General features: G+C 54.3%; 9 protein-coding genes across 9 annotated transcripts; 6 read left to right on the forward strand and 3 right to left on the reverse strand.

The window, feature by feature from the left end:
* Positions 1 to 981: 981 nt before the first annotated feature.
* On the forward strand, positions 982 to 4,901 carry PG994_000594 (Histone deacetylase HOS3; the record flags this gene model as incomplete). Its single annotated transcript, XM_066852003.1, has 2 exons — positions 982 to 3,498; positions 3,567 to 4,901. The coding sequence occupies 2 exons, from the start codon at positions 982 to 984 to the stop codon at positions 4,899 to 4,901; spliced, it is 3,852 nt and encodes a 1,283-aa protein (XP_066722635.1).
* A 1,293-nt stretch (positions 4,902 to 6,194) lies between these two features.
* Positions 6,195 to 7,507, reverse strand: PG994_000595 (uncharacterized protein; the record flags this gene model as incomplete). The annotated part of the gene is made up of 4 exons (XM_066852004.1): positions 6,195 to 6,363; positions 6,435 to 6,661; positions 6,706 to 6,975; positions 7,064 to 7,507. The coding sequence occupies 4 exons, from the start codon at positions 7,505 to 7,507 to the stop codon at positions 6,195 to 6,197; spliced, it is 1,110 nt and encodes a 369-aa protein (XP_066722636.1).
* A 1,132-nt stretch (positions 7,508 to 8,639) lies between these two features.
* On the forward strand, positions 8,640 to 10,205 carry PG994_000596 (pantothenate transporter liz1; the record flags this gene model as incomplete). The annotated part of the gene is made up of 2 exons (XM_066852005.1): positions 8,640 to 8,986; positions 9,074 to 10,205. The coding sequence occupies 2 exons, from the start codon at positions 8,640 to 8,642 to the stop codon at positions 10,203 to 10,205; spliced, it is 1,479 nt and encodes a 492-aa protein (XP_066722637.1).
* A 795-nt stretch (positions 10,206 to 11,000) lies between these two features.
* On the forward strand, positions 11,001 to 12,665 carry PG994_000597 (uncharacterized protein; the record flags this gene model as incomplete). Its single annotated transcript, XM_066852006.1, has 1 exon — positions 11,001 to 12,665. The coding sequence occupies one exon, from the start codon at positions 11,001 to 11,003 to the stop codon at positions 12,663 to 12,665; it is 1,665 nt and encodes a 554-aa protein (XP_066722638.1).
* Positions 12,666 to 12,907: 242 nt separating this feature from the next.
* PG994_000598 (uncharacterized protein) lies at positions 12,908 to 14,171 on the reverse strand (the record flags this gene model as incomplete). Its single annotated transcript, XM_066852007.1, has 2 exons — positions 12,908 to 14,052; positions 14,138 to 14,171. 2 exons carry the CDS (start codon positions 14,169 to 14,171, stop codon positions 12,908 to 12,910), a joined length of 1,179 nt encoding a protein of 392 aa, XP_066722639.1.
* A 2,530-nt stretch (positions 14,172 to 16,701) lies between these two features.
* On the forward strand, positions 16,702 to 18,614 carry PG994_000599 (uncharacterized protein; the record flags this gene model as incomplete). The annotated part of the gene is made up of 3 exons (XM_066852008.1): positions 16,702 to 16,764; positions 16,873 to 18,231; positions 18,282 to 18,614. The coding sequence occupies 3 exons, from the start codon at positions 16,702 to 16,704 to the stop codon at positions 18,612 to 18,614; spliced, it is 1,755 nt and encodes a 584-aa protein (XP_066722640.1).
* A 699-nt stretch (positions 18,615 to 19,313) lies between these two features.
* Positions 19,314 to 20,778, forward strand: PG994_000600 (uncharacterized protein; the record flags this gene model as incomplete). Its single annotated transcript, XM_066852009.1, has 3 exons — positions 19,314 to 19,325; positions 19,561 to 19,676; positions 19,743 to 20,778. The coding sequence occupies 3 exons, from the start codon at positions 19,314 to 19,316 to the stop codon at positions 20,776 to 20,778; spliced, it is 1,164 nt and encodes a 387-aa protein (XP_066722641.1).
* A 59-nt stretch (positions 20,779 to 20,837) lies between these two features.
* Positions 20,838 to 21,637, forward strand: PG994_000601 (uncharacterized protein; the record flags this gene model as incomplete). Its single annotated transcript, XM_066852010.1, has 3 exons — positions 20,838 to 20,991; positions 21,074 to 21,229; positions 21,282 to 21,637. 3 exons carry the CDS (start codon positions 20,838 to 20,840, stop codon positions 21,635 to 21,637), a joined length of 666 nt encoding a protein of 221 aa, XP_066722642.1.
* Positions 21,638 to 21,978: 341 nt separating this feature from the next.
* On the reverse strand, positions 21,979 to 23,018 carry PG994_000602 (1 carbohydrate esterase; the record flags this gene model as incomplete). Its single annotated transcript, XM_066852011.1, has 3 exons — positions 21,979 to 22,329; positions 22,412 to 22,582; positions 22,638 to 23,018. 3 exons carry the CDS (start codon positions 23,016 to 23,018, stop codon positions 21,979 to 21,981), a joined length of 903 nt encoding a protein of 300 aa, XP_066722643.1.
* Positions 23,019 to 23,532: the final 514 nt, after the last annotated feature.

The raw sequence follows: 23,532 nt of genomic DNA on the forward strand, positions 1-23,532 counted from the left end.
TTATCAATCGTTAAATCTGCTCAAGTGTTCCGGCAGCGGCGTAGGCTACAGTGGGGTGGCCACTACCCTTTGCACTAAGGCAGGCAGACGGGCAGGACCTGAGTCAATCAGTAAATAATGCCCTCAGAGAATAACGACTAACCTTTAACGAATATGTGAAGAATCCCATTTTTGTTTATCAGCAGAATCCATGTTGATGTCAATCATCGGATGATGTTTTGTTTACTGTCAGCACAATTCCAGCCAATCAACTTAACAAGTTCTGCCATCAGAATATTTGTTGCATCCTAAGGTTATATGCATTGACCTCTCCTGACCTTCCAGCTTTAAGTGCATGCAGATATGTCTAGTCGTAAGTGCAAAAAGACGTCAGCGAGGGGCATACATAGTTCATCATGAGCATTATTCTGCAGCGAATAGAGAGAGATGGGCATTCTTCATACGAAAACAGGCCCACATGATTATACAATCAACAAATTCTAGAAGGACGGCCTCCAACCAATCAGTCCTGCAGCTCTGTGTCATGATGGGGGCAGCAGCGCCTAGAGGCTAGAGACCAGACTGGGACAGACCTTCCCCACACGCATAAAGCAGGGGTTGTTGTTGAACTTGCATTGAGTTGATTGATGACTTTATTTTGAGTTACGCGACGCGCCCGAGCTTGCTGCCGCTCTAAATAGGACCCGAAACCTTGCATTGCAAGGTACATAATTATTATTGCTTATCCTGTTGGCCATCGAGTCCGGCACAAGAGACACATTCATTTCGCCCGTCCGCCCACCGTCCTTCGACCCGAGCTGGCTCGTTTACCTGCCCCCGACGACAGCAACCCCCGTTGTGGTTGATCGACGGAGCAATTGGGAAGGAAGCAAGCACATACACATACCTTTGAAATCCATCGTCGCAACCTGACAAACCGACCGACGATACCAAGAGCTGGGCGGAAACAACCTGCCCTTCTGCGAAAATTCCAAAACCGTCATGGCATCAACCCCTAATCGGAGCGCAGCCGCCCATCTGGAGATCGACGTGACGAAAAAACCACCACGTCGCAGCGACGTCGACACCGCTCTTGCCCAATCGATGCAGAACTTCTCGCTGAATTCGCCAGGGACGCCTCATGCCCACGCAAAACCATCTCCAAGGCAAAATGGTCCTCTGCCGTATCCCACACACCCGCCCCTTCCTACGCTGGATCGAGCCAACTTGGGCGTCCCCCCAAATGGCGTCCGGAATGCTTCTCGTAGCCCCGTCTCTCGCTCCGTATCCCATGGCGGGACCCCCCAGTCAGGGTCTGGTACTCCGAACCTTCTAAGGAAATCTTCCAGCACCTCGTTACGTTCCACGAATGGAATTACCCCTACCCGTGCCCCCAGCCGTGCTGCCTCGCGCCGGGGAAGTTCAGCAAGCCTAGCATCGCCGGCTCCTCGATCGCCTATGAATTTTGGCCCGCCGCCTGTAATGGAGGAGCCGAGACCGAGAGTCACAGAATCTTCCGTTGCCAAGACGTATTTCCAATCCGAGCTGGATATGTTGCATTACAGTGAATCCGCAAAGCGTTCCGATACCCTCGTCGTCATCCACGATTCTTGTTACGGCCACCGATTCTCAAGACCCAAGACGACCAAAGGCAACCTCGCCACGATTGTCGAGCGACCAGAACGACTTCAGGCATGTGTACTTGGCGTCGCCCTGGCCTATGTTCGCCTCGGTGACAGACATTGCGATGGAAAAATCCCAATTCATCCTGACCTCGACCCTGCAACTCTGGCTACCATCCCTTTCCGAATCCGCAAAACTGACCGCACCGTATCACTTACCGAGCCAATCGTCACCAATGTTCATGGGACAAAATGGATGGAAGAGCTGGGACTGCTGTGTGATGCGGCGGAAGCACACCTTGCGTCTGGGAACAGCGAGCTGAAGCGACCTAACATGGACCGGGGGTTAGGTGCCGAGGCTCCCAAACCATTCCATGAAGGGGATCTCTATCTGTGCAAAGAATCAATGGCGGCGTTCGAGGGCGCGCTGGGTGCTGTATGCGAAGCTGTTGACGCTGTTTTGACATCGCAGGTTAAGCGGGCCTTCGTAGCAGTCCGACCTCCCGGGCATCACTGCTCGTCTCAGCACCCCCAAGGTTTCTGCTGGCTCAACAATGTGCATGTTGGTATCATGCATGGGTTCATGAACCACGGGATGACCCATGCTGCCATCATCGATATCGACTTACACCACGGAGACGGTTCACAAGCCATTGCCTGGGATCACAACACCCGCCGTATCAGGCAACCCAAGAATGCAGCGGCCTGGAAGAAATCTTCAATTGGCTATTTCAGTCTACACGACATCAACTCGTATCCCTGCGAAGCTGGCGACATAGATAATATCAAGAATGCTAGTCTCTGTATCGATAACGCGCATGGCCAAAATGTCTGGAATGTTCACCTCCAGGAATGGAGCTCCGAGGTGGAATTTTGGCGTTTGTATCAATCAAAGTACTCTGTCTTACTCGAGAAGACTCGCAGCTATCTCCGCCGCGAGACCGAGAGATTACAGGCCGCTGGCCAGGTACCAAAGGCTGCCGTCTTTATTTCTGCTGGATTCGATGCGAGTGAGTGGGAAGGCGCAGGCATGCAGCGTCACACAGTCAATGTTCCAACCGAATTCTATGCGAGGATTACGCGGGATGTTGTCAAGCTCGCTGCCGAGGAGGGCCTGGCGGTCGAGGGACGAGTTATCAGCGCGCTCGAAGGGGGCTACAGCGACCGTGCCCTGTCCTCCGGTGTCCTCAGCCACATCAGTGGTTTAGCCGGGTCTGATGCCAAAAATGCAAAGGAGGAAAGCCCTAGCCGAATGGGACGTGAGATTAGTCGACGAATAAGCGTCTTCAGCAACAGCCCGATAAGCAGCAGTCCCCTGAGTCGCCGCAGTACGCTGTCTTCGGATTCGGATGTTCGCATTGAGATGCCCGGGTTCCCCTATGACCCGAAATGGTGGTCTCAGCAGGAGCTCGACCAACTCGATGCAGCAAAAACTCCTCAGGTAGTCCTACCAGAACCCAAAGTTCCCCGACAAGGCCCCATCCCTACCTACTGCACACCCACGCAGTCGTCAGTTGCCAAAGCAGTCGATCCGGATAAGGTCCGCCGCACCGCCTCTGGCTACATGGCCGCGCAGCCAGTAGCGCCGAGGGCGCCTACTCCACCAACCCCTGAGGTTCATTGGCCAGTGGCTGCGCTAGAACTCAGTAAACTGCTGGTTCCAACGGACCGACCAGTGAGCAGTGTTACTTGGGAAGAAATGAAGGCAGATTCCAATCGCATCAAGCGCGACCGTCAGTCGCTTCCTGTGCAGAACACCGAGTCCACGGAAAACACCGGTGGAGTGCGGAAGTCCCTCCGGGAACGCCGACCAGTCAAGAGTCCAACCGATATCGAAGTACCCGGGCATAACCGTAGGAGAACTATGACAAACACCTCCAACATCATTCAAGAAAAGGTTGGTCCATGCCGTCGTTCCACCAGTCCTGCGCGTGACGGATCTTTTTCAACTAACTGGAGAAACAGGCTTCCGCACGTGGTATTCCGTCTCATGGCCGTCGCCTTAGTAGTGCGTCGACGTTTATTGCCAATAGCAATGATTCGCTGGACCCGGCTAGCATGATGCCTCCTCCTTTCTACCCCCGACCTGATACTTCCCAGAGCATTCGGCCGGAGTCTTCGATGAGTAATGCCACGTTTGATGTGAGAAAGTCTCGGCCAGATTCTTCGATGAGTAATGCCACGTTGGATGTGAGAAAGTCGCGGCCAGCGGTTTCTCGCTCGCAGAGTGCCAAGGATGCACCGAAAAAGGCTACCAAGGCCACGACGACCACTGCAAAGCCCCCTGGAAGACCGAAATCGAGAGCTTCGAAAAAGAAGACTGGCCTTGAATCAGGTGAACCAAGCCCAGCGCTGCCACCTGCTGCGGCCGAGGAGCACCCAGCGTCCTCCATTGTGGCATCTCAAGTATCGACCTCGTCTCAATCCCAAGCACCGACTCAAGCACCTTCCGTGTCCCCCTCTCGAGCAGGTCCGGATTCAGATGATGAAGTCTCCAAACTTACCCACGGAGTCAAAAAGATTACACTCGTCACCAAGGAGATGAGAGAAGCTCGGGAAGCGGCGAAGAAGGCCCAGACACCAAATCAAACCGCCACTACGACAGCTAAGCCAGTTGCCAAAGTTCGCGGACCAGCCTCGAAGGCAAAGGCGGACGTATCAAAACCTGAGCCCAAATCCAATGATGCTGACATGCATGATCCTCTCGCCTCGGGTTCACCTCAGACCGAGTCTCCAGCGGCTACTACCATGCAGCGGCAGCGGCCCTCTGATATCAAAACAGAGCGCCAAGTGGGAATGATGGGCAGGTCGACTTCCCCGGATCCCCTGACCTCGACGCTGCCGAGCCCTCAGAAAGACCAAGCCCAGAGCCCTCCGACCCAAGTCCCCTCTTTGAATGAGACAAAGGGCGATGCTAAAACCGCTCATTCTATTCCCGCTGAGGGTCTGCCTGTTACCTCACCAACGTCAATGCCAGCGACACCTGTCATCGAAGTATCAATGTCTGAATTGAACGAACAGGCCGCCGATCTGTTTGTGCCCTACCAACCTGAGGGCTCAACACCCAAGGCTCTCCCCCAGAAAGGCCCCCTGAAATGGCTGCCGCCAAATCAAGCGGAAACACCCCGAGTCTCGAAGAAGGGTCATCACTTCACTGCGAATTCGTCCATTCCTTTCGCCAACAGCCCTTCGAAGGAAAAGCATGACAAGCAGGACGGCCAGCAGGCCCACACCCCTATCAAGGTCGAAAAGCAACAAGGCGATGTCTGGGAGATCCCCGAAACGCCTGACTGCCGTTGAACATCAATCAATACGAAGAATGGGAGTCGAAAGAACGTTGGTATATTATGTGTATAGAGACTATTGGACTAGCTGTACAGAATTTGGGAATTGTTTGGGAGCCAGTACACCTATTGAGTTTTTGGCGTACGTCTGATTTATGCATCTATGATACCCGGTTGTAGATCGTTGACTTGGATCCAGTCGCGGCAGTACTGTCCTCGTTTCTGGCTATCATGACATTGCATGGCTAGGACGTAGTTCATGTATTTCAATAAAGGAGTAATCATGTAATCACTGTTTCAGAATACGCACGCCTCCAAGTTCCAAGGGACTGTGAATCTTGATTTAGATTTAATGCCTACGAGACTAAATACATGCTGATCAACTCAGCCAACCATGGTGAATAAAAGGGGGTGCTCAACCGTAACCCCCACGATCTTACGAATCTGCCGGTTCGTTGGCCGACATGGACAATATTCATACTTTCTGAGTACAGCATTGTTAACTGCTCATGACTCATAATTGTAAGCCGAAAGTAGTGAATACCAATCTCTAAATGTAGCATAAACACATAAAAACACCGATCATTCAAGGGGTATAGCTTTCTATTCGTCATGACCGCATATGTATATTTAAGAGGGGTATCGTCGTAAGCAACCACCACGCACATAGCATCTTACTTATACAACATAATACACCGCTCATCTATAACTTCGATTCAACCCAAACCATTCCAGCAGTAGAAATGAAACCCTCACAACGACGAGGTTACCGCCAAGATGAGAATCACTGCCCTAAGGACTCCGCAGACATGCTCTCTGTCAGCCCCGTTCTTATTCTTCTTGCCATCACTGCTCGAGGCTTCCGCTACGACCACTCTGGCGGTAACTAGACTGAAGTAAAATACAGAGGCAGACAAGGCGTCACCCCCCTATTATTTTCAGTTGCGGCTATCCGAAAGAAACTTTGAGAGACCTCCTAAGCCACAGACACGTAAGACGATGCGCCTCCTCATGGACACTGCCAACGCTGGTAAGCAATAATTATCAGCAGGGGCACCATGTGAGACTAAACCGAGCTGAAATGCGAACATAAATCAGAGGGCTTTCACCGTACTGCAGTTGCTAATAGCGGAACACTGCCTCTTATAGTCGTTTGCGTACAATTATCTGCATACTCTTACGTCCTGCTAGGCGTGGGATAGCCCGTGTCCAGTCTCCTTATACCATCATAATATTCACAATACGCTTCGAATCCCCCATGTTTGTCCTATTATCGATCTGGTCCCTGCACAGCGCTGCCTCATACATCCTACGCTGGTCCGTCCTCTAGTAGCTCCCCTTCATCGAGCAGCCCCAGGGCTTGACGTCTTGTTGGAGCAGTCGGTTCAAAGTACGGCTTCTCGGCCAAGGCCGTGACACGTGTTCCATGCCTTGGGAACTTGCCTCCATAGTCCCAACTTGCATTGTGGATTGTGATTCTGCATTTGTATCAGTATCCGTAATCATCATAGTTGATAATCGAGGAGAGGAAGGAAGATTTTGGACTAACCTGTTATCCCACAAGGCGCTGGTGCCTGGGGTCCACTTGAACCTCAGCTGGATGTCCACGTTCTTCTCGTAGACGTCGTACAGGTAGTTGAGGATAGCATCGCTCTCGCCGCGGTCGAGCCCGACGATGCGGTCCGTCATGGCGCGGTTGACGAAGAGCGACTTCCAGCCGGTGGTCGGGTGGACGCGCACGAGCGGGTGGACGCGCTCGACCCACTTGGGTCCCGCCTCGGGGTGTCCCGGTCCAGGTAGGGGTGGGCCGAGCGGTAGACGGCGCGCTTGCCGTCAATGATCCGGCGGAACCCGGGCGACAGCTTCTCGTACGCCGCGTACCCGCTCGCCCACAGCGTGTCGCCGCCCACGGGCGGCACCGTGTCGTTGTGCAGGTGCGTGATGCCCGCCGGCTGCAGCTCGTGCACCAGGTCCGTGTGCCACCGCGAGGCGCCCCCGGGGTTCCGGAAGTCGGCCTTGCGCTCCGTGGCCATCAGGTCGGGCCAGATGACGGACACGCCCAGTTCGCCGGGCACTTGGGGGACCTGAGGCTATTATTATTGCAGAACCATGTCAGTAATCATAATAAACAACAGAATGACTAAGTGATTATTAGTTCGGACAGACAGGGCCACTCACGTGAACCTCCGGGACACCGTAGTATTTGCCCAGCTCAAGCTGCTGGTGGGGCGAGATGTCCTGGTCGCGGAAGAAGACGACGCTCCGCTCGGCGATGAGCAGGGCGAGCTCGTCCTTCTGCCGGTCAGTCAGGTCCTTGAGCTGCAGGCCCTCGATCTCGGTGCCGATGTGGGTCGTCAGGTCCGTGACCTTGGCGGCGGCGGACAGCAGGGCGCTCTTGGCCTTGTCGGCGCGGGTGCCGGCGTCCTTGTGCTCCCACGGCTCGCTGCGGATCGCGAGGACGTCCTGCAGGTATAGCGGCCGCGAGGGCCGGTAGGGGTAGCCTTTGGAGAGATCCACGCCTGCTTTCTTGAACCGGGCCAGGGCCGTCTCGGGGAGGCCTAGGGTGTCCTTGATCGGCGGCGCGACGTCCACGATGTGGTCTGCAATAGGGGCAGGGGCCATCTTCACTGATAGTCACTGTAAGGCTTTAACTGGGCTGGGATGATAAGAGAGTTGACACTGAGTGAGAAGCTATGACCAAGATCTAAATTTGTATAGTGACCTACCCCTGAGCTGTTGCCCCTGGGAACGCTTAGCATTAATATAATGAAGGGCACAATGCCAGTCCGCTGGATGCATTTGTAATCGATAAAACGGATGAGGGTCTCTATCCCCCTTGACCCCATACTTGTATCAACCGGATCTAATAAGAGACTTGCGTTTCTAGAGGGCCTGATCCTCCACACCAGGGATTGGTAAATCCCCCTCTTCTAAGAATTCACGATGTGGCACGAATACTGCATACTGATAAGGGAATCTCCAAAGCAAAATAAATAAGTCTTTGTCTCATTGGCCTATGACCTCGATTCGTGATATGCAACACAGATGGTGCAAACTCAATTATTACTTGTGGGATCGTCGGTGGCATGCTCAGGTTGGCCGGGTTGTATGGCGTGATTGGGGTTAGCACTGGTGTCATTACCACCATCTCCGCACGCCATGCACAACCGAGAAAACGCGATGGCAGGTTCCAAGGCATACCAACTGATGGTATGGCAGTAGAAAGAAGTCTAAGGCCCGGTTTCGTGAGGTTCTAGACTTGTTTGCTGAGAAATCAACGCGGTGCTCGCTGCACGATCAACCGAAAAGGGGGGTGTTTCTATGGGGCTATCCAACCTCGTGAATTCCGGACAAGCCAAAGCATATCTCCGTGAACTCAGCATAGTTAATTCCACGAACACCTCATAATGCAGTCCGTTGTAATAGACGAACCCTCCATGCCAAAAGCCATGCTGTGTGCGAGTCATGCGGCTGCTTGTGCAGATAGCCTACAGCAGCAACACGATTCTACACCGTATGGCGTCATGGAACCTTGCTTGTTACGAGATTGCCGCGGCACTTGGATCTGCAAGATAGGAGAGCTCATCACTAGCCAATCAAACATACTTGGACGGTGAGTCGAATTTGTAAAGATTCAGGTCTTATGAAGGATGTATTCTCAGGAATTGGTCGTGCCTCAGATATTAGCCGACTTGAGCTCGATTACTGTTCTAGTACCCGTCCAACTGTCTGACAAGCGACATATTTGACAATTATGGCCTCCAAAGGTGACCCGATCGTCCTGATGGACAACAAGGCTCCTGCTGCATTCACGGAGTCAACTCGCGGGAGCGACACCAACTCGGATTCTGTCCCAGTCTCCAAGGAAGTGAAGAGGACATGGCGTTCCTACCTGTGGGACACCTTCGACAAGTCCCCTGAGGAGCGTCGTTTCTTGACCAAGCTCGATGCTGTCATCCTCACGTTGGCCTCCCTCGGGTACTTCATCAAGTATCTCGACCAGGTGAACATCAGCAGCGCCTTTGTCAGCGGTATGAAGGAGGACCTGGGCCTGTACGGGAACCAGCTGAACTACATGACGATGTGCTGGACCGTGGATATGTGATCGGTGAAATACCAAGGTGAGCAGTGCCCTTCCTTGGCCACAAAACACCGTGATACGGATTCTAACATATATCTTTCTACCAGTAACATGCTCCTGACTCGCATCCGTCCCTCCATCTGGATCCCGGCCTGCGAGGTCACATGGTCCGTCTTGACCATACTCCTCACCCAGTGCTCCAACGCGACGCAGATCTACGTGCTGCGCTTCTTCATCGGCCTGGCCGAGTCCGGCTTCTACCCGGGCATGCAGTACGTGATCGGGTCCTGGTACCGCAAGGACGAGCTGGCCAAGCGGTCCTGCATCTTCCAAGCCTGCGGCTCCATCGGCTCCATGTTCTCCGGCTACCTGATGGCGGCCGTGCACCGGCTGGACGGCCAGCACGGCTACCACGGCTGGCAGTGGCTTTTTATTATTAACACGGTCATCTCGCTGCCCATCGCCATGGTGGGCTTCTTCCTGATGCCCGACGTTCCCGAGGTCACGCGCGCGTTCTGGCTGACCGACGCGGAGAAGGAGCTGGCCCGGACGCGTATGCGGCACGAGGGCCGCGTTGGTCGGGGCCGCGGCGGCTCCTACAACAAGGCCAAGTTCAAGAAGATCTTCACGTCGTGGCACATCTACGCCCTCACGCTCCTCTACATATTCTTCAACAACGGCACCAGCTACGGCAGCCAGCCCGCCTTCCAGCTCTGGCTCAAGTCCGAAGGCTACGGCGTCGCCGCCGTCAACTCGTACCCGACCGTCGCGTCGGCGGTCGCGGTCGTCTTCACGCTGGCCTACGCCTGGTCGTCGGACTCCCTGTGCCGGGGCGCGCGGTGGCCGCCCATCGTGTTCGCGGGGACCGTGCTCATCGTCCTCAACGCGAGCCTCGCCGCGTGGGACATCCCCCAGGGGTGGAAGTGGGCGTGCTACGTGCTGGGCATGATGGGCGGCGGCGTCTCGGGCCTGACCTTCGCGTGGGCGCACGAGATTTGTAGCGACGATAACGAGGAGCGCGCGCTCGTGGTCGCGTCTATGAACGAGATGGCGTACGTCGTGCAGGCTTGGCTGCCGCTTATCGTCTGGCAGCAGGTCGAGGCGCCTCGCTACAGGAAGGGGTTTATCACGACTGTTTTTCTCAATGTGGGCGAGATTGGCATGGCTCTCCTTATCCGGTTCCTCCATCACCGCGAGATAGCGCAGAAGAAGGAGAGGATTCCTTCGCTAGATGCTTAGATCATATAGATACTTTAACTGGTAGAACCTATACAAATGAATCATGACGAGTTACTCACGCCCAGTGTGCTATCTCAATTACAGCAATACATGCATAACTTTACTCTTGACGAGACCATAATCTGGCAACACCATGGCTATATGACGGTTCAGTAATTCGTAATTAACAAACCAAAAGCTTCCAACCAGACTATTTTATTCCCCTAGACTTAACCCGGAAAGCGCAACTTCCGGGTCGGAGTTCCTAGTCTATGACAGACCATCCTACTCTTACCTATTTCTTCAAAACTATGATATCTAGATACCACTCGCGTAAATCCGCCGTGACGTTACCTGGGTCGCAATTTTCAGAAGGTCGACCCCAGATAGGAAGCTGGCGCGGGGGATCCAGGGGAGCACGCCATAAGGGATGCATATTGTTTAATGTCTTGTCTACGTGTGACGACAGGCGGGGGTCGGGGCTCGAGGGGTTCATCCGGCCATCCTTGGCTTATCAAGCAAGACAACGAAAGGTCTGCGAAGCGTACAGACAGGGAAGCATGGGTGATGGCGAATACTGATGCAATAATTATCCCGCGGTTATGAAGGGCGGGACTGGGAGTCCTGATAACTCGCAAGAAAGGAACTGTCATCCCATCTTTGAGTTTTGATGTTGACTCGCTATGTGCGACCTAAAGCCAAAAATACCGCTATCCAGTGTAACTTGACTTTATTCGAGCGTCTCTCATCGGACTAGCTTTAGAGCTCGTTGTTTATCTGCGTTTGTAAATTCCACCACTATTGATAAACATCGCCATGGGTTCCGTCACTCAGGAGGCCCAGCTGCTTCGAGATGTCAAGAGCGTAGCGGTCATAGGCGCTGGGATCTCAGGCGTCGCATCGGCCGCGCACTTGCTCCGGTACGGGCTCGACGTCACCGTGCTTGAACAGTCAAGCATAGCCGGCGGCGTCTGGCACTACGATCCCCGGACGGCCAATGAACCCACTTATCCCAACGAACACCCACCAATCCCCTATGAATCTGATCCAAGCAAAGCCCTGGGAGGGAAGAGCACCCCCGAGGAAACCAGCTTTGAGGAGGTTTCCCTTGTCCACGCGCCACCGGGCCCTTGCTATGTCGGCCTGCGTAACAACGTGCCTACCTCGCTGATGAGGAGTACCCTTCTGGACTGGCCCGAGGGGACCGAAGACTTCGTCAGCCAGAACCACCTGGAGAAGTATGTGCAAAGACTAGCGGAGCACACCGGCGCACAAGACAAGACTCTGTACGACACCAGTGTGGAGTCGGTCTACAAGGTCCCTGGCTCTCCACAATGGACCGTAGACGCCCGCACGCTTATCCGGATTGGCCTGGGCGATGAGAGCGAGTTCAAGTTCGTGGACCGGACGTGGCAGTTCGACACGGTCGTGGTCGCCAGTGGCCACTACCACGAGCCCCGTGTGCCGAACATTCCCGGGCTGCTGGACTTGAAACAGCGCTTCCCGGACAGGGTGATGCATTCCAAGCGGTACCGCACCCCTGAGATCTTCCGCGACAAAACCGTGTTCATCCTGGGCGCCGGCGTGTCGTCTCTGGACATTGCTCGCGAGAGCGAGGGAACAGCCAGACATATCTATCAGAGCTCGCGCGGTGGCAAGTTCGACCTCCCTCCTTCCTTGTTGCCTTCCAGCGCGCAAAGAGTCGCGGGCATACAAGCTTTCGTCGCACTCGAGGAAGAAACTCCGGGCACGTTATCTTCTCCGGAGGAGTCGCCCATCCCCTTCGAGGTGGTGCTCGACGACGGCACGCGCCTCCGCGACGTCGACCGCGTCGTGCTGGGCACCGGCTACATCTCCTCGTACCCCTTCCTAGGCCCGCGCCTCCAGGCGCCGGGCGTCCCGCTCGCGGAAGCGGACGGCCGGGTCGTCATCACGGCCGACGGCGCCGTGACGCACAACCTGCACAAGGACGTCTTCTACCTGGCCGACCCGACGCTGGCGTTCGTCGGCGTGCCCTACCACGTCTCGACCTTCTCCCTCTTCGACTTCCAGGCCGAGGTCGTGGCGCGCGTCTTCGCGGGCCGGGCCACGCTGCCGACGGAAGCGGCCATGCGGCGGGAATACGACCAGCGCCGTGGCGGCGAGAATATACGCGGCGAGGGCAGCAGCGGCAGCAAGGAGTTCCATAGTTTGTGGGGGCGGGAGACTGAGTACATTGACGAGCTGCTCGGGTGGGTTAATCGGGATGCTGCCTTGCTGGGGTGCGAGGCCATGAAGGGGGTGGACGACCGATGGCGGGGCAAGCGCGCCGAGTTTGCGAAGAAGATGAAGGAGATCCGGAGGTGGCCTCCGGTTGCTGCGGAAGAGGATCATGCCGACGGCGGTGGTTATGAGAGTTTGACTGTGAAGCCTGCCGAGTTTACTAGGACCAGCGTTGGCAAGCGCATAGGTGCCTCTTTTTATGACTTTGGAATAGTTTGAATACAGTCAATGGAAGTTTTTAGTATCCTACATATCTGTAATCTTGTCATTTGCACATGGCGGTTTGTATCGAAGAACTCGTGGAAAACATTTGTCACAGAAAAATAACTAAAAAGGCATGGCACGACTATTGAAATCGAAATGAATTATATGTACCAAGATCTGTTCACTAATGCGACTGCCAGGCTCGCCACAATCGGTCATCGACTTGCCGCCTCTATCACTGCTCACCAACTCAAATCCTACAATAAGAAATACAAGGCAGTGCCGATCATCCCCGCAGTGATGAAAGTGTGGAATTCGTACGCCATCGAGGCACCTGCCTTCACCGGGCCGGTCGGCTTCGCGCCGGCAGTCTTATTGGTAGGAGTAGCGCCCTTTGTGGAATTCTGCTTCTGGCCTCCGGCTCCGCCCTTCTGGCCGCCGTTGGGCTTGTTGCCCGTCGCCGGCTGAGTGGCGTTCTTCGCGGGCTGGCCCTTTTGGCCCCCCTTGCTGGGGTTCTTGGAGCCAGAGCCGCCGCCGGTCGCGGGCTGGGTGGCGTTCTTCCCGCCGCCCTGATGGCCGCCCTTGGGCTTGTCTCCTCCGGTCGCAGGCGCCGTCGAGTTCTTGGCCGCGCCCTTGTGGTGCTTTTCGGAGAAGTCGGGAGCGGAAGCGGCGGCGGCGACAGGGGCGGTCAGGAAGCCCTTGGTCTGGGCCTCCTGGATGCCCGTGAGCCAGACCTTGGCCATCTTGGCGTAGCCGGCGTCGTTGGGGTGGCGCGAGTCGCTGAGGTCGGCCGTGGTGGGCCCGTCGGGCGAGCGCATGTCGACGAGGACGAACTTGGCCTGCTTGGCCGCCATGTCGGCCGCCAGCGTCTGGTACTGCGCGTTGATGCCCTGCCGGCACTTGTCCTGGTCGGCCTCCTTGTTGGCGAGCACGGTGGCGAGCACGACGGTGGCGCCGGGGCTGGCCTGGTAGATGCCGTCGATCATGGCGGCGACGCTCGCGCCGGCGTCGGGCACGTCGCCGCCCTTGTTGCAGTTGTTGGTGCCGGCGTCGAGCAGGACGAGGTTGGGCTTGAATTGGGGCGCGGCCTTGGCGACCGACTTGGCGATCTGGCTGATCACGAACCCGGACGTGGCCTCGACCTGGTTGTTGGCGAAGTCCTTGCCGTTCTGCTTGGAGCCGACCATCTCGGCCGTGAAGCCCTGCGCCATGAGTAGGTCGAGCAGGTCCTTGCGGTAGCTGTCGCCCATCTTGGAGCCGACGCCGAAGGTGACCGAGGCGCCGACCGGCATGATGCGGAGGGGCACGCTCGCGGCATCGGCGGCACGTTTGTAGGTGATCCGGCTGAAATCGAGGTAGTGAGGAGCAGAATCAGAATCAGAATCAGCAGACGCAACCAGTGCTACGCAATACAAAGGCGTTAGTTAGTTATGATGATTACACACACATACATGCGCACACGCTTAGTACTGTCGAGAGGGACTTACCGTGTGCTGCAATAAGAAGAGAAGCCAGCAACATGATGTTGAAAATAGTGGAAAGTACCACAAAAAGTATCACAAGAAACAGATAGAGAAAGTTAAGATGCCAAGAGGATTGACAAGCAGATCCCTCAGCAAACAGCAGGGACAGCCAAGCTATATACAAAGCCAAGAAGCGCCTACGAGTCTTGGGGGGCCTAGGCTCTGGGGTTCTGGGCTCTGCCTGGCCTGGGTCTCACGAGAATCCGGATCCCTGCGCAGATCATGCAGACTAGTACCCCTGCCGTTTCATCGGTTCACACGGTTTGCATGCGCCAGACGCCTAAAGACCCAACGATCTCCGACGACTTGTGTCTCAATCGATGAGCTTGGTTGGCTTATTTCTAAATTTGCTCTCTGTCGTTCGTCCTGCCTTGGCATTGTGGTTTGATCAAGTGGAGTGTATAGGACGCCGAGGAGCCCGGTCAGTCGACAACACTTGTCAGACTCTCGAACTGATTTGAGGTGCATACTTGTTAGAAAGCCAATTAAAGGCACCTATAAAATGCTTAGTATATATGGTTCGCCTTGAATTGGGAATATTATGGATAATCATCTCGGGTATGTGATGTGGTAGAATAGGGGATGCGCGCGCAAACATTTGAATCGACCCCATTGTTGGAGACCAAGTCATCAAACACAGGAAGATGGTTCGATGGGCTTTAAAACATTGTTCTAGGCGCATAAACTCTAGGCGAAGACATCTTGATTGTCATTCCCGGCTACTTCGTAGGCACGTCGGCTTACCATTATAGCCAAGAGTATAGAAGCGCTATCCACACATCAGCACTGGTTCACAACCAGATATTGTTACCCGACTATCAGTATAGCTTATATAATATAGTGCTGGATTGTCTTTGCAGACCGCTTTTGTCCATAGTCGTCTTCCCCATGCCGTGAGAAATAAAAACAATACCGGCCCTTATCCGCACAGAAGCGAGTCAGTCAAAGCATAGCTGTGGTGAGAACATGTCCACATTAATTTCCATTCCATCGTTCTCATGGATGGTTTGTATTGAAACATTTCCTCTCGAATCCAATAGGTCGATTAAGGGTCTCTCTCAATAGGGTCACGCCTTGGATGGGGAGCAACCGTGCAGTGCCCCATCATGGCCAGCGTTCAAACAAAAATAGAGGCCGAGGAAACCCCATAGTTTCACGACTCAACCGATCTCATATTTTACAGAATTACCACACGACTGTTCTAACAATGCAACCTGACTCACTTGTTGGACGATCTAGTAGGGGCGCCGCTTGCCCGGCTGGAATGCCTAGCCAGCCAGTCCAAGTTCCGCCAGAACTTGATGCAAAAGCTCGAGTTTGCGTTTGGTGGTAAGTCATATAATTAACACTCTGCAAAGCTTTCTCGGCGGATTTGGGGAAAATAAGTATCCACGCACTGATATAATGGCAAATGGTATTGTGAAACGGCAAGCATGCGGTGGGATCCCGTTTCTCAATTTAGAACAAGGCTCTTCCTATTGTAGTTTGTGCACCAAACAGAGCGTTACGTTCTCTGTCTTGTGAGAAAACGAGATAGAGCTAAGTCAAACGATGCAGTGAAATATTGATAGAGAACTGGCCAACTCATATGTAAGATGAGGATGATACTCAGTAACCATCACTTTTTCTTTTTCTTCCCCTCATTCATACCAGGTCAGGCCCTCTCGGCAGAAACGAAAAAGAACTTATACAACCAAGCTAACCTCTGATATATAATCTCAAACTGAAGCCATCATACAATCTTCGAATCTCTTATTCAATGCTCTTATCCCGATAGGTCATTGGACCGTTTGGATAGTATGCTTACTTTTCGTCATCAGCTGGCGAGGGTTCTGGAGTCTTGTAATTACCTTGATGTATACTACCTCGCACAGCGTGATTTCGAAGTGCCGACAACATGAGTAGCCGAGCTTTGATTTACCTCGGATCTTCAGGGGTCACACTGCTTCGATATAGCGTCATTTGGATTCAAGGGAAGCGTAAAGCAGGCTGCCCAAGTTTGTCCCGAGCAACCACCCCCTCGGAACCAAACCACATGACCTCATCTGTTTTGGCGCTAGAAGAAGCTATCGAATTCCTCCGGGGTTGTACAGCATATTCTTACTGGCCTAAGTGCATTGAAACTGTGCCGGACCCGACTCCCTAAGACATATCTGACGAGTCAGAATGCAAAGAAATGATACAACTAAGTACGCGGGGTAGTTAGACGTGATCTTTTACCAATCAAAGACCCCCTAGATGGACAGGGGGGTTACGACATCTCGGTTGCCTGCGGAAGTCGTGTAGGTTACTTAAGCACGTCAGCAAAGCCTTTTCTTAGTGTCATGATCGTTCAGTGGCTACCGTCATGTATGACAAGCTGAGCATGACCACCCTCTTGGTACCGGAGATCGGCCTCGCGCGGGTCGCTCAGCTGCACGCACATTGATAGTACGGTTCCGGACATTCCACATTTCCGCTGTAATGCAACCGGCCCTCACGTAACCTCACGTAATCTCCCCGGCGACCTGGCGTATAAGGAATCCAGGATGAAGCCCATGACCGAATCTGCTGCCCCGAAGCCAGGGATGCGCTATAGCTCAAATGGGAAGGTAGCCCATAGGAAACCGGCAAGAAGTAGGTCTTAGTCAGCTCGACTCCCGAACCCCTTAGAACGGATGGCCAAGTTAATATAAGGCAATTTGCATCTGTCTCGAAAGGTGAACCGAGAAGATGGTGCAGATGCAGGTGCAGCGAAAGCAGTTTACCCGTCCCGCGAGCAACTATTCCGAATGGCTCTCATCTCTTTACCCATATTATGGGCCATCTTGACTCTAGCTCTGCAGTATGCAGCTGCTATACTCCCACCGAAAGAGAGTTCCAAAGCTGGGGTCTGTACAGCATCGACATTCACTGCTGCGTTGCCCCAGGATGCTTCGGTGGAGTTGACTTATCCCGTCCCGGGAGGAGGCTCATTTGGAGAAGGCCCTTCCAATCTAGGATACCCGCTCAACGCTACCAATCTCCCTGAGCTTTGTGCTGTCATCATTCGTGTCCCTTCCGGCACATCGACCTACAGGTTCGGGTTGTTTCTCCCCGCAGTGAGCAACTGGAACTCGCGGTTCTTAGCCACAGGAAATGGCGGCTTCTTAGGGGGTATTGACTGGGTAGACATGGGCGCTGGGCCACACTACGGCTTCGCCACGCTGTCAACCGACACCGGCCACAATTCTGCGTCTACCCAGAGCTGGGCCTACAAGGATGGAGAGGCCCAGAGGGACTGGGGCTATCGAGCCATGCACGGCTCGGTTGATCTGGGAAAGCGTCTTACTGCAGCCTACTATGGCCGGGATATTGCGTATTCTTATTATTCTGGCTGCTCGACGGGAGGCAGGCAAGGCCTAAAGGAGATTCAGATCAGCCCCGATAGCTTCAATGGGGTCCTGGTGGGTGCCCCAGCCTGGGATACCACGGGTCTTATGAGCTGGTTGACCGCTTTGGGTACCTGGAATCTCCCAGCTAGCGACCCGAAGGCCTTCACCACCACAGCCCAGTACAGCCTACTCGCATCCACTGTCTTGTCCCAATGCGACAAGGTGGACGGTCTCGTGGACAACATAGTCAGCACCCCAGAGGCCTGCAAGCCGGATCTCAGCGTGATCCAGTGCGGCAAGAGAGGCGTCAATGCCGATAACTGTCTGACGCCGCAACAAATCGGAACAGCCCAGAAGGTCTGGAACGACTATTACACTTCCAAGGGCGACCTGGTGTACAACGGCCTCGAGCTCAGCGGCGAGAACCAGTGGGACGTCTACACCCTGTACGGCGCCTCGGAGAACTTCGATACCCAGTGGGAGAAGTTCTGGGTGTACAACAACACGGCTTGGAACTGGCAGCAATACAGCGAGAAAGTCTTCTACGACTCCGTCCAGGCGAACCCCGGCAACGCCACCGCCGACTCCTTCGACATCAGCGCCTTCCGGCGCGCCGGCGGCAAGCTGATCCTCTACCAGGGCCTGGCCGACGGCCTGATCTCCGCGCGCTCCTCGCTCCACTACTACAACGAGACGGCCAAGGCCGTAGCAGGGGGCGGGGCGGCGACGTGACCGACTTCTTCCGCTTCTTCCAGATCCCCGGCATGCAGCACTGCGGCGGGTCGCCCGCCGCGGTCAAGGCGCCCTGGTACATCGGCTCGTGGAGCCAGCCGGCCCGGCTGACGGGCACGGCGGGCGCCTACTCGGTGCCCGGGTTCCAGGATGCCGAGCACGACGCCCTGCTGGCGCTCATGCGGTGGACCGAGAACGGCACCGCGGTCGACGCCATCATCGCGACGGCCTGGGACGACGACGGCAGCCAGGAGCTCTCGGTCTACCGGCAGCGGCCTATCTGCCCTTACCCGAAGAAGGCGACATACGACGGGACAGGGGATCCGAACTCGGCTTCGAGCTGGGCTTGTGCATGATGTCTGGTGTGACTCATTACCCAACATGTACATTCTCGTTTGGCATTAGCTCCAAGGTGTTTAGGCTTTTTGAGTCCCGATCTTAAGTTGTATAACTACCGTTTGCTTCCTTATATGGATCTCCCAGGCAGCTGCGCATGAAGGATTCATGGCCATGGGGTGAAACAGCAGAGTCCTACAACCGTCAACGCAAAATAGAGCATCGACTGTGACTCAGACTGATCTGTACTACATGTACCTACTGCCGTTATATGGAAGGCACGCCTGATAGGGGCTTATCCCCCACATTACCCCCTTGTTCTGCCTGACAGCTGACCAATCAGAAGCTAGATAATTTCAGCCACCTCTTGGGGACCCATAATTTATAAGTTGCATAACATCTGAGCTTTACCTTGACAATCACTGGTTGCGCCTGCCTGCAGCTGCTGCCTGGTGTATTTGATGCAAATGCAAACATGCTTGAAATTTGTTGCTTACACAGGAAGGCTGCCTTGTTGGGTTGCCTCAGGCAATATCCCCCTCCTTGTACGGATATATCTAGAGAGCTTGCATCAAACATCTTTCCCACCAGTCCTCATCTCATCTTCTCATTCCGACTTTCCAGATCACCTCACTAGTGGCACCTTCCACTTCTCTCCCTACCTCATCCAACAGCGGATAGCATTTGTCTCAGTCAACGATACAGAACCAGCATCCAACATGCCTCGTGAGGTTCGTACCAAGCAGACAGCAAGACGTAGTAGGTCCTCGTTCACAGCATCGCTTAGCATACCCTCCATTCATATTCCACGAATGCATTATGTGGTTCTACGATTTTTGCACTTAACTAACCAGAGTCCAAGGCCGTGGGAATTATGAAGATGAGGAATCTCACAGCGGCAGTGACGAATCCGGATCCGAATCCGGTTCGGAATCCGGTTCGGAATCCGGTTCTGACTCTGAAGAGGTTAAGAAAGCAAAGGAAACAAAGACCCAAAGAGAACATGCACAGGTCCTAGAGGGCGTCGAGGTCATGGCACTTGCTAAGAACAGCAGTGGTGCTTCCGAGGCATCCAAACTTGGGTATGCGTCCAAGCTGGTCAGCAACTGGTATCATCACAAATGCGCATACGATTCCTGCCAGCTCAGATGGAGTGAGTTCGCCGTCGTGGACGAAGAGGAATCCGATCTTCAGAAACGAGCGTTACAGGTTCCCATCGTCCACCGTCATGAATACAAGAACAAGCACTGGATCACATCGGATATTACCGTTCAAGATGAAGCCATGCGCAAGGTTCTTGACAAGGTCCTTCATAAATACCAAGACCTCGACCTCGAAGTCATCAATTACACCTTTGAGCCTCCTTTCATGCCGCTAGTACATCGATGGGATGTTCTGAAGACGTACCACGCCATGGCCGAGGCAGGGAACTTGAGGAATGCGGCTACCGCCTTGCTTGCCTTCCTGACTCCCGTCATCGCCTCCTCAGTTCTCTCTCATGCCCTGACTAAGAAGACGGGCAAGGTGAACTTTGAAAACATCTGGCAAATCTTCCCTCCGAACGAGCTCGTCATTACCAAGTTCTTCGGCGTCGACACCATCTGCAGGGTAGTCCGGTACAGATATCGTCCTGAAACCCGTTCGTGCCCCGCAGCCTGGACTATCGACATTGAGTACGTTGATTGGAACGGCGAGGCAAGCGGATTCACAACCACAAGTGTCAATATGTGTGAGTTCGAAGGTGTCAGACGGGTCCAGGCCCTGCCCGTCTACCCCATTTCGTTTCTTGGCGATGTCGAGAAGACCAAGGCTACTTTCATTGCACGAGGACGCAAGTTTGAGAGTCTCCGCGGCTACAATTTTATGCTCTGTAACGGCACCAAGATCACACTGGAGACAGAGAAGCCAGAGCAGCGACCCGTTGCTGGTAAGGTATGCGTTGACGCGTATGCGTACTACCGAAGTTGCAACATAGTGAAGCCCAAGCTTCGGTCTCTATCCGGCCAAGAGACTTCTGATGACGCGGTCGAAGTGGCTGATCCCGATCTTTCCGACACTCCGTACGAGATGGATTTCTCCGCGGCTCCGGTCGAGACCTCGACAGCTGCCAAAGGCCCGGCTGAGCGTACTGAAGACCTCCAGAAGTTGACCGACCAGCAGTGTCTTCTGTCACCCCATGGATGAAAAGTTTTGACCTCAAATCGAAAGAGTGGTGCGAGCTCCTGGTTGATGAGCTGACGGACATGACCTGGAACGATGAGGCCTTCGAGAAGCTGGTTCTCCCGGAGGGCGAGAAAGATCTTGCCTGGGCATTCGTCGAAAATAAGTCTCTCTCTAAAGTGGACTTCGATGACTTCATCCCCGATAAAGGTCGCGGCCTGATCATTCTCATGTTCGGTCCGCCCCGGTGTGGGCAAGACCTTCACTGCTGAAGCCGTCGCCGAGCGCTCTCGTGTGCCGCTATATCTCATGAGTGCAGGTGATCTCGGCACACAACCTTCAGATGTCGAGAAGACTTTGGAGCGTGCTTTGGAGCTGTGTCGCATGTGGAATGCCATGCTTCTTCTGGATGAAGCTGACGTATTCCTTGGTACACGTACCAACGAAAGCCTTGCCCGGAACGAGCTTGTCTCCAGTATGTGTTCCTTCCTAATCTCATAGCATTGACCTCACTAATACGTTACCAGTCTTCCTCACCAAGCTCGAGTACTACCAAGGCATTCTTTTCCTCACTACGAACCGCATCTCCAGTATTGACCACGCGTTCCAGTCCCGCGTTGACTTATTCCTTCCATACCACGACCTCTCAAACGCCGCTCGGCGCCAGGTGTGGGAGAATTTCATTGACCGTGCCGGACGGGACAAATTCGACATCAATGAAGAGTCTCTCGAGAAGCTGTCCCATCTCAACCTCAACGGAAGAGAGATCAAGAACCTCATCAAGAGCGCTCAGCTGCTCAGTCTGAAGAGCGGCGGTAAAGTGCCAATGGATCGCCTTTACATGCTCGCTGATAAGCGTGTTCAGGCCCTCAGCCTGCTTTGATAAATCTGTCAGTTGGAGACATTTGTGGGGGTTTGGGTTATTGTATCAAGTCTCGTTTGAGCAACCAACGTCACGGTTTTCCTAGTGGTTGCTATGCAGTTCATAGAGTAAGGGTTTGCGTGGATTTCGTTGCAAGAAAAACTACGACACGATTGCTTTTGCGATATTTAGCTATAAAGATAACAATTTATACAGGGTTTTGTCAAATATGCATAATTACTCTGGCACATTCCGATTAATTCGATATCCTTTCATTATAGGGTGCATTAGGTATGGGCAAAAGAAAGATGAATTACTGTCCCCTAGGTATAGATAGTTTACATACTCGGGAGTGAAGAAAATTATGCGCACAGCGCCATCATTAAAGTAGCAGCGACCCAAACCGCGTTCCAGCCGCCGCTGCCCAGCAGTAATCCCGCGGTCAGTACGGAGTCGGCGCCCGACTGCTTGTCCTGGCCGGCCACGATAAGCTTGTCGTCGACGGGCTCGTCGTCCTCGGCGGGCGGCGGCGCCGGCAGCTCGGCCAGCTTCTTCTCCACGAAGGCCAGGGCCTCCTGGCCGTAGCGCTGGGCGTACGCCTGGTGCGCCGCCGTGTCGTTGCCCTTGGCGCAGAACGGGTCGTCGGCGTCGCAGTAGGACTGGATGCGGGCCGCGAAGGCGGGGCACTGGAAACCTTGTGGGCGGGCGGCGAACTGTGATTCAAGTGGGCATGTGTTAGTTGCGTCCCGGGAACGGTTAAGGGGGCAAGAGGGAGGGGTATGTAGGGAAACTTACGCCGCCTTCCTCGGCTGTCCCGACGTTGTACGATAACCCGTCGACATGGCGCGGGTTGCCCATCATTATGATGGCTGCGACGCGGCTGTCCATTGCGTCCGCGACCCGAGGCGCTTGAGGGCTGTCCCCGCCACAGAATGCGTCGTCCATAATCTGAGCACCCTGTTTTGGCTGTTAGTTAGATTCTTGACATTTAATCGCATCACAAGCAACCAGGGGGTTTGACCTGTGAATATCCCACCATGACGATCTTGGCCTCGGGACACATGTCCACGAAAGACTTGGTCTGCCGGACCACGGCCGCGACGCCGTCCCGCTCGCTCGACGCATACGCCTCGTTGTCCTCGCCGGCCGCCGGGTAGACGATGGCCTCGGACGTGGCCGAGCCGTTGTGGGCGCGCAGGATCGACTCCACCACCGACTTGGTGGTGCCGAAGCCAGGCGGCTGCAGCGTCTCGCGCGCGCCGATGACGTGCACCTTAGGGCAGGTGATGACGCGCGGCTGGTGGGCGGAGGAGGGGGCCGCCGTTGCCGTTTGAGGCGACAGCACGGCGAGGAGGAGCACTGCGGCGTGGATATGGCTGAGGATGGATTGGTGGTGCTGCATGTTGAATTCAAGAAATCCTGTTTCTTAGGCTCAAATATTCCTGCTATTAATTAAAACTTCTTGGGTATTATTATGTAGTTGTATGAGAATAGGAAGAAAAAAACGAAAGTCGATGGTTCAGCAAGTCACAGGTTTTTCTTGCCCGGGTGGCCATTAGTTTTATCTACCTACTTTTACATAATCATGTACGCAGACAACTTTAACATAGCCGAGTGTGGTGGCAGAGAGATTCGCGACGTTGATTACCAGATGTTTCTGGTCATGACACCGGCTGTCGCTGAGCCGGCTGGGCTCGAGGCCGGCTTGGGCTTGAATTTGGCATATATAGGCTAAGCACCCTTTTGGCGAACAGCTGCAGGCCGGGCCGCGGAACAATGAATGACTCTCTCCCTCTCTCCTTTAATTATTCGGACACGCAAGATGGTCAAACAGAAGGAGGGCCGCCAAGGCAAACGATCAAGAGGTTTGCATTGCCAAAAGGCGATCTCCAGCTCGTTTCTCTGGGCGCGTTATG

Source organism: Apiospora phragmitis, assembly GCF_038363925.1.
Source record: "Apiospora phragmitis strain CBS 135458 chromosome Unknown utg000001l:1.0-2902119.0:1.0-2906034.0, whole genome shotgun sequence".
Classification (NCBI taxonomy): domain Eukaryota; kingdom Fungi; phylum Ascomycota; class Sordariomycetes; order Amphisphaeriales; family Apiosporaceae; genus Apiospora; species Apiospora phragmitis.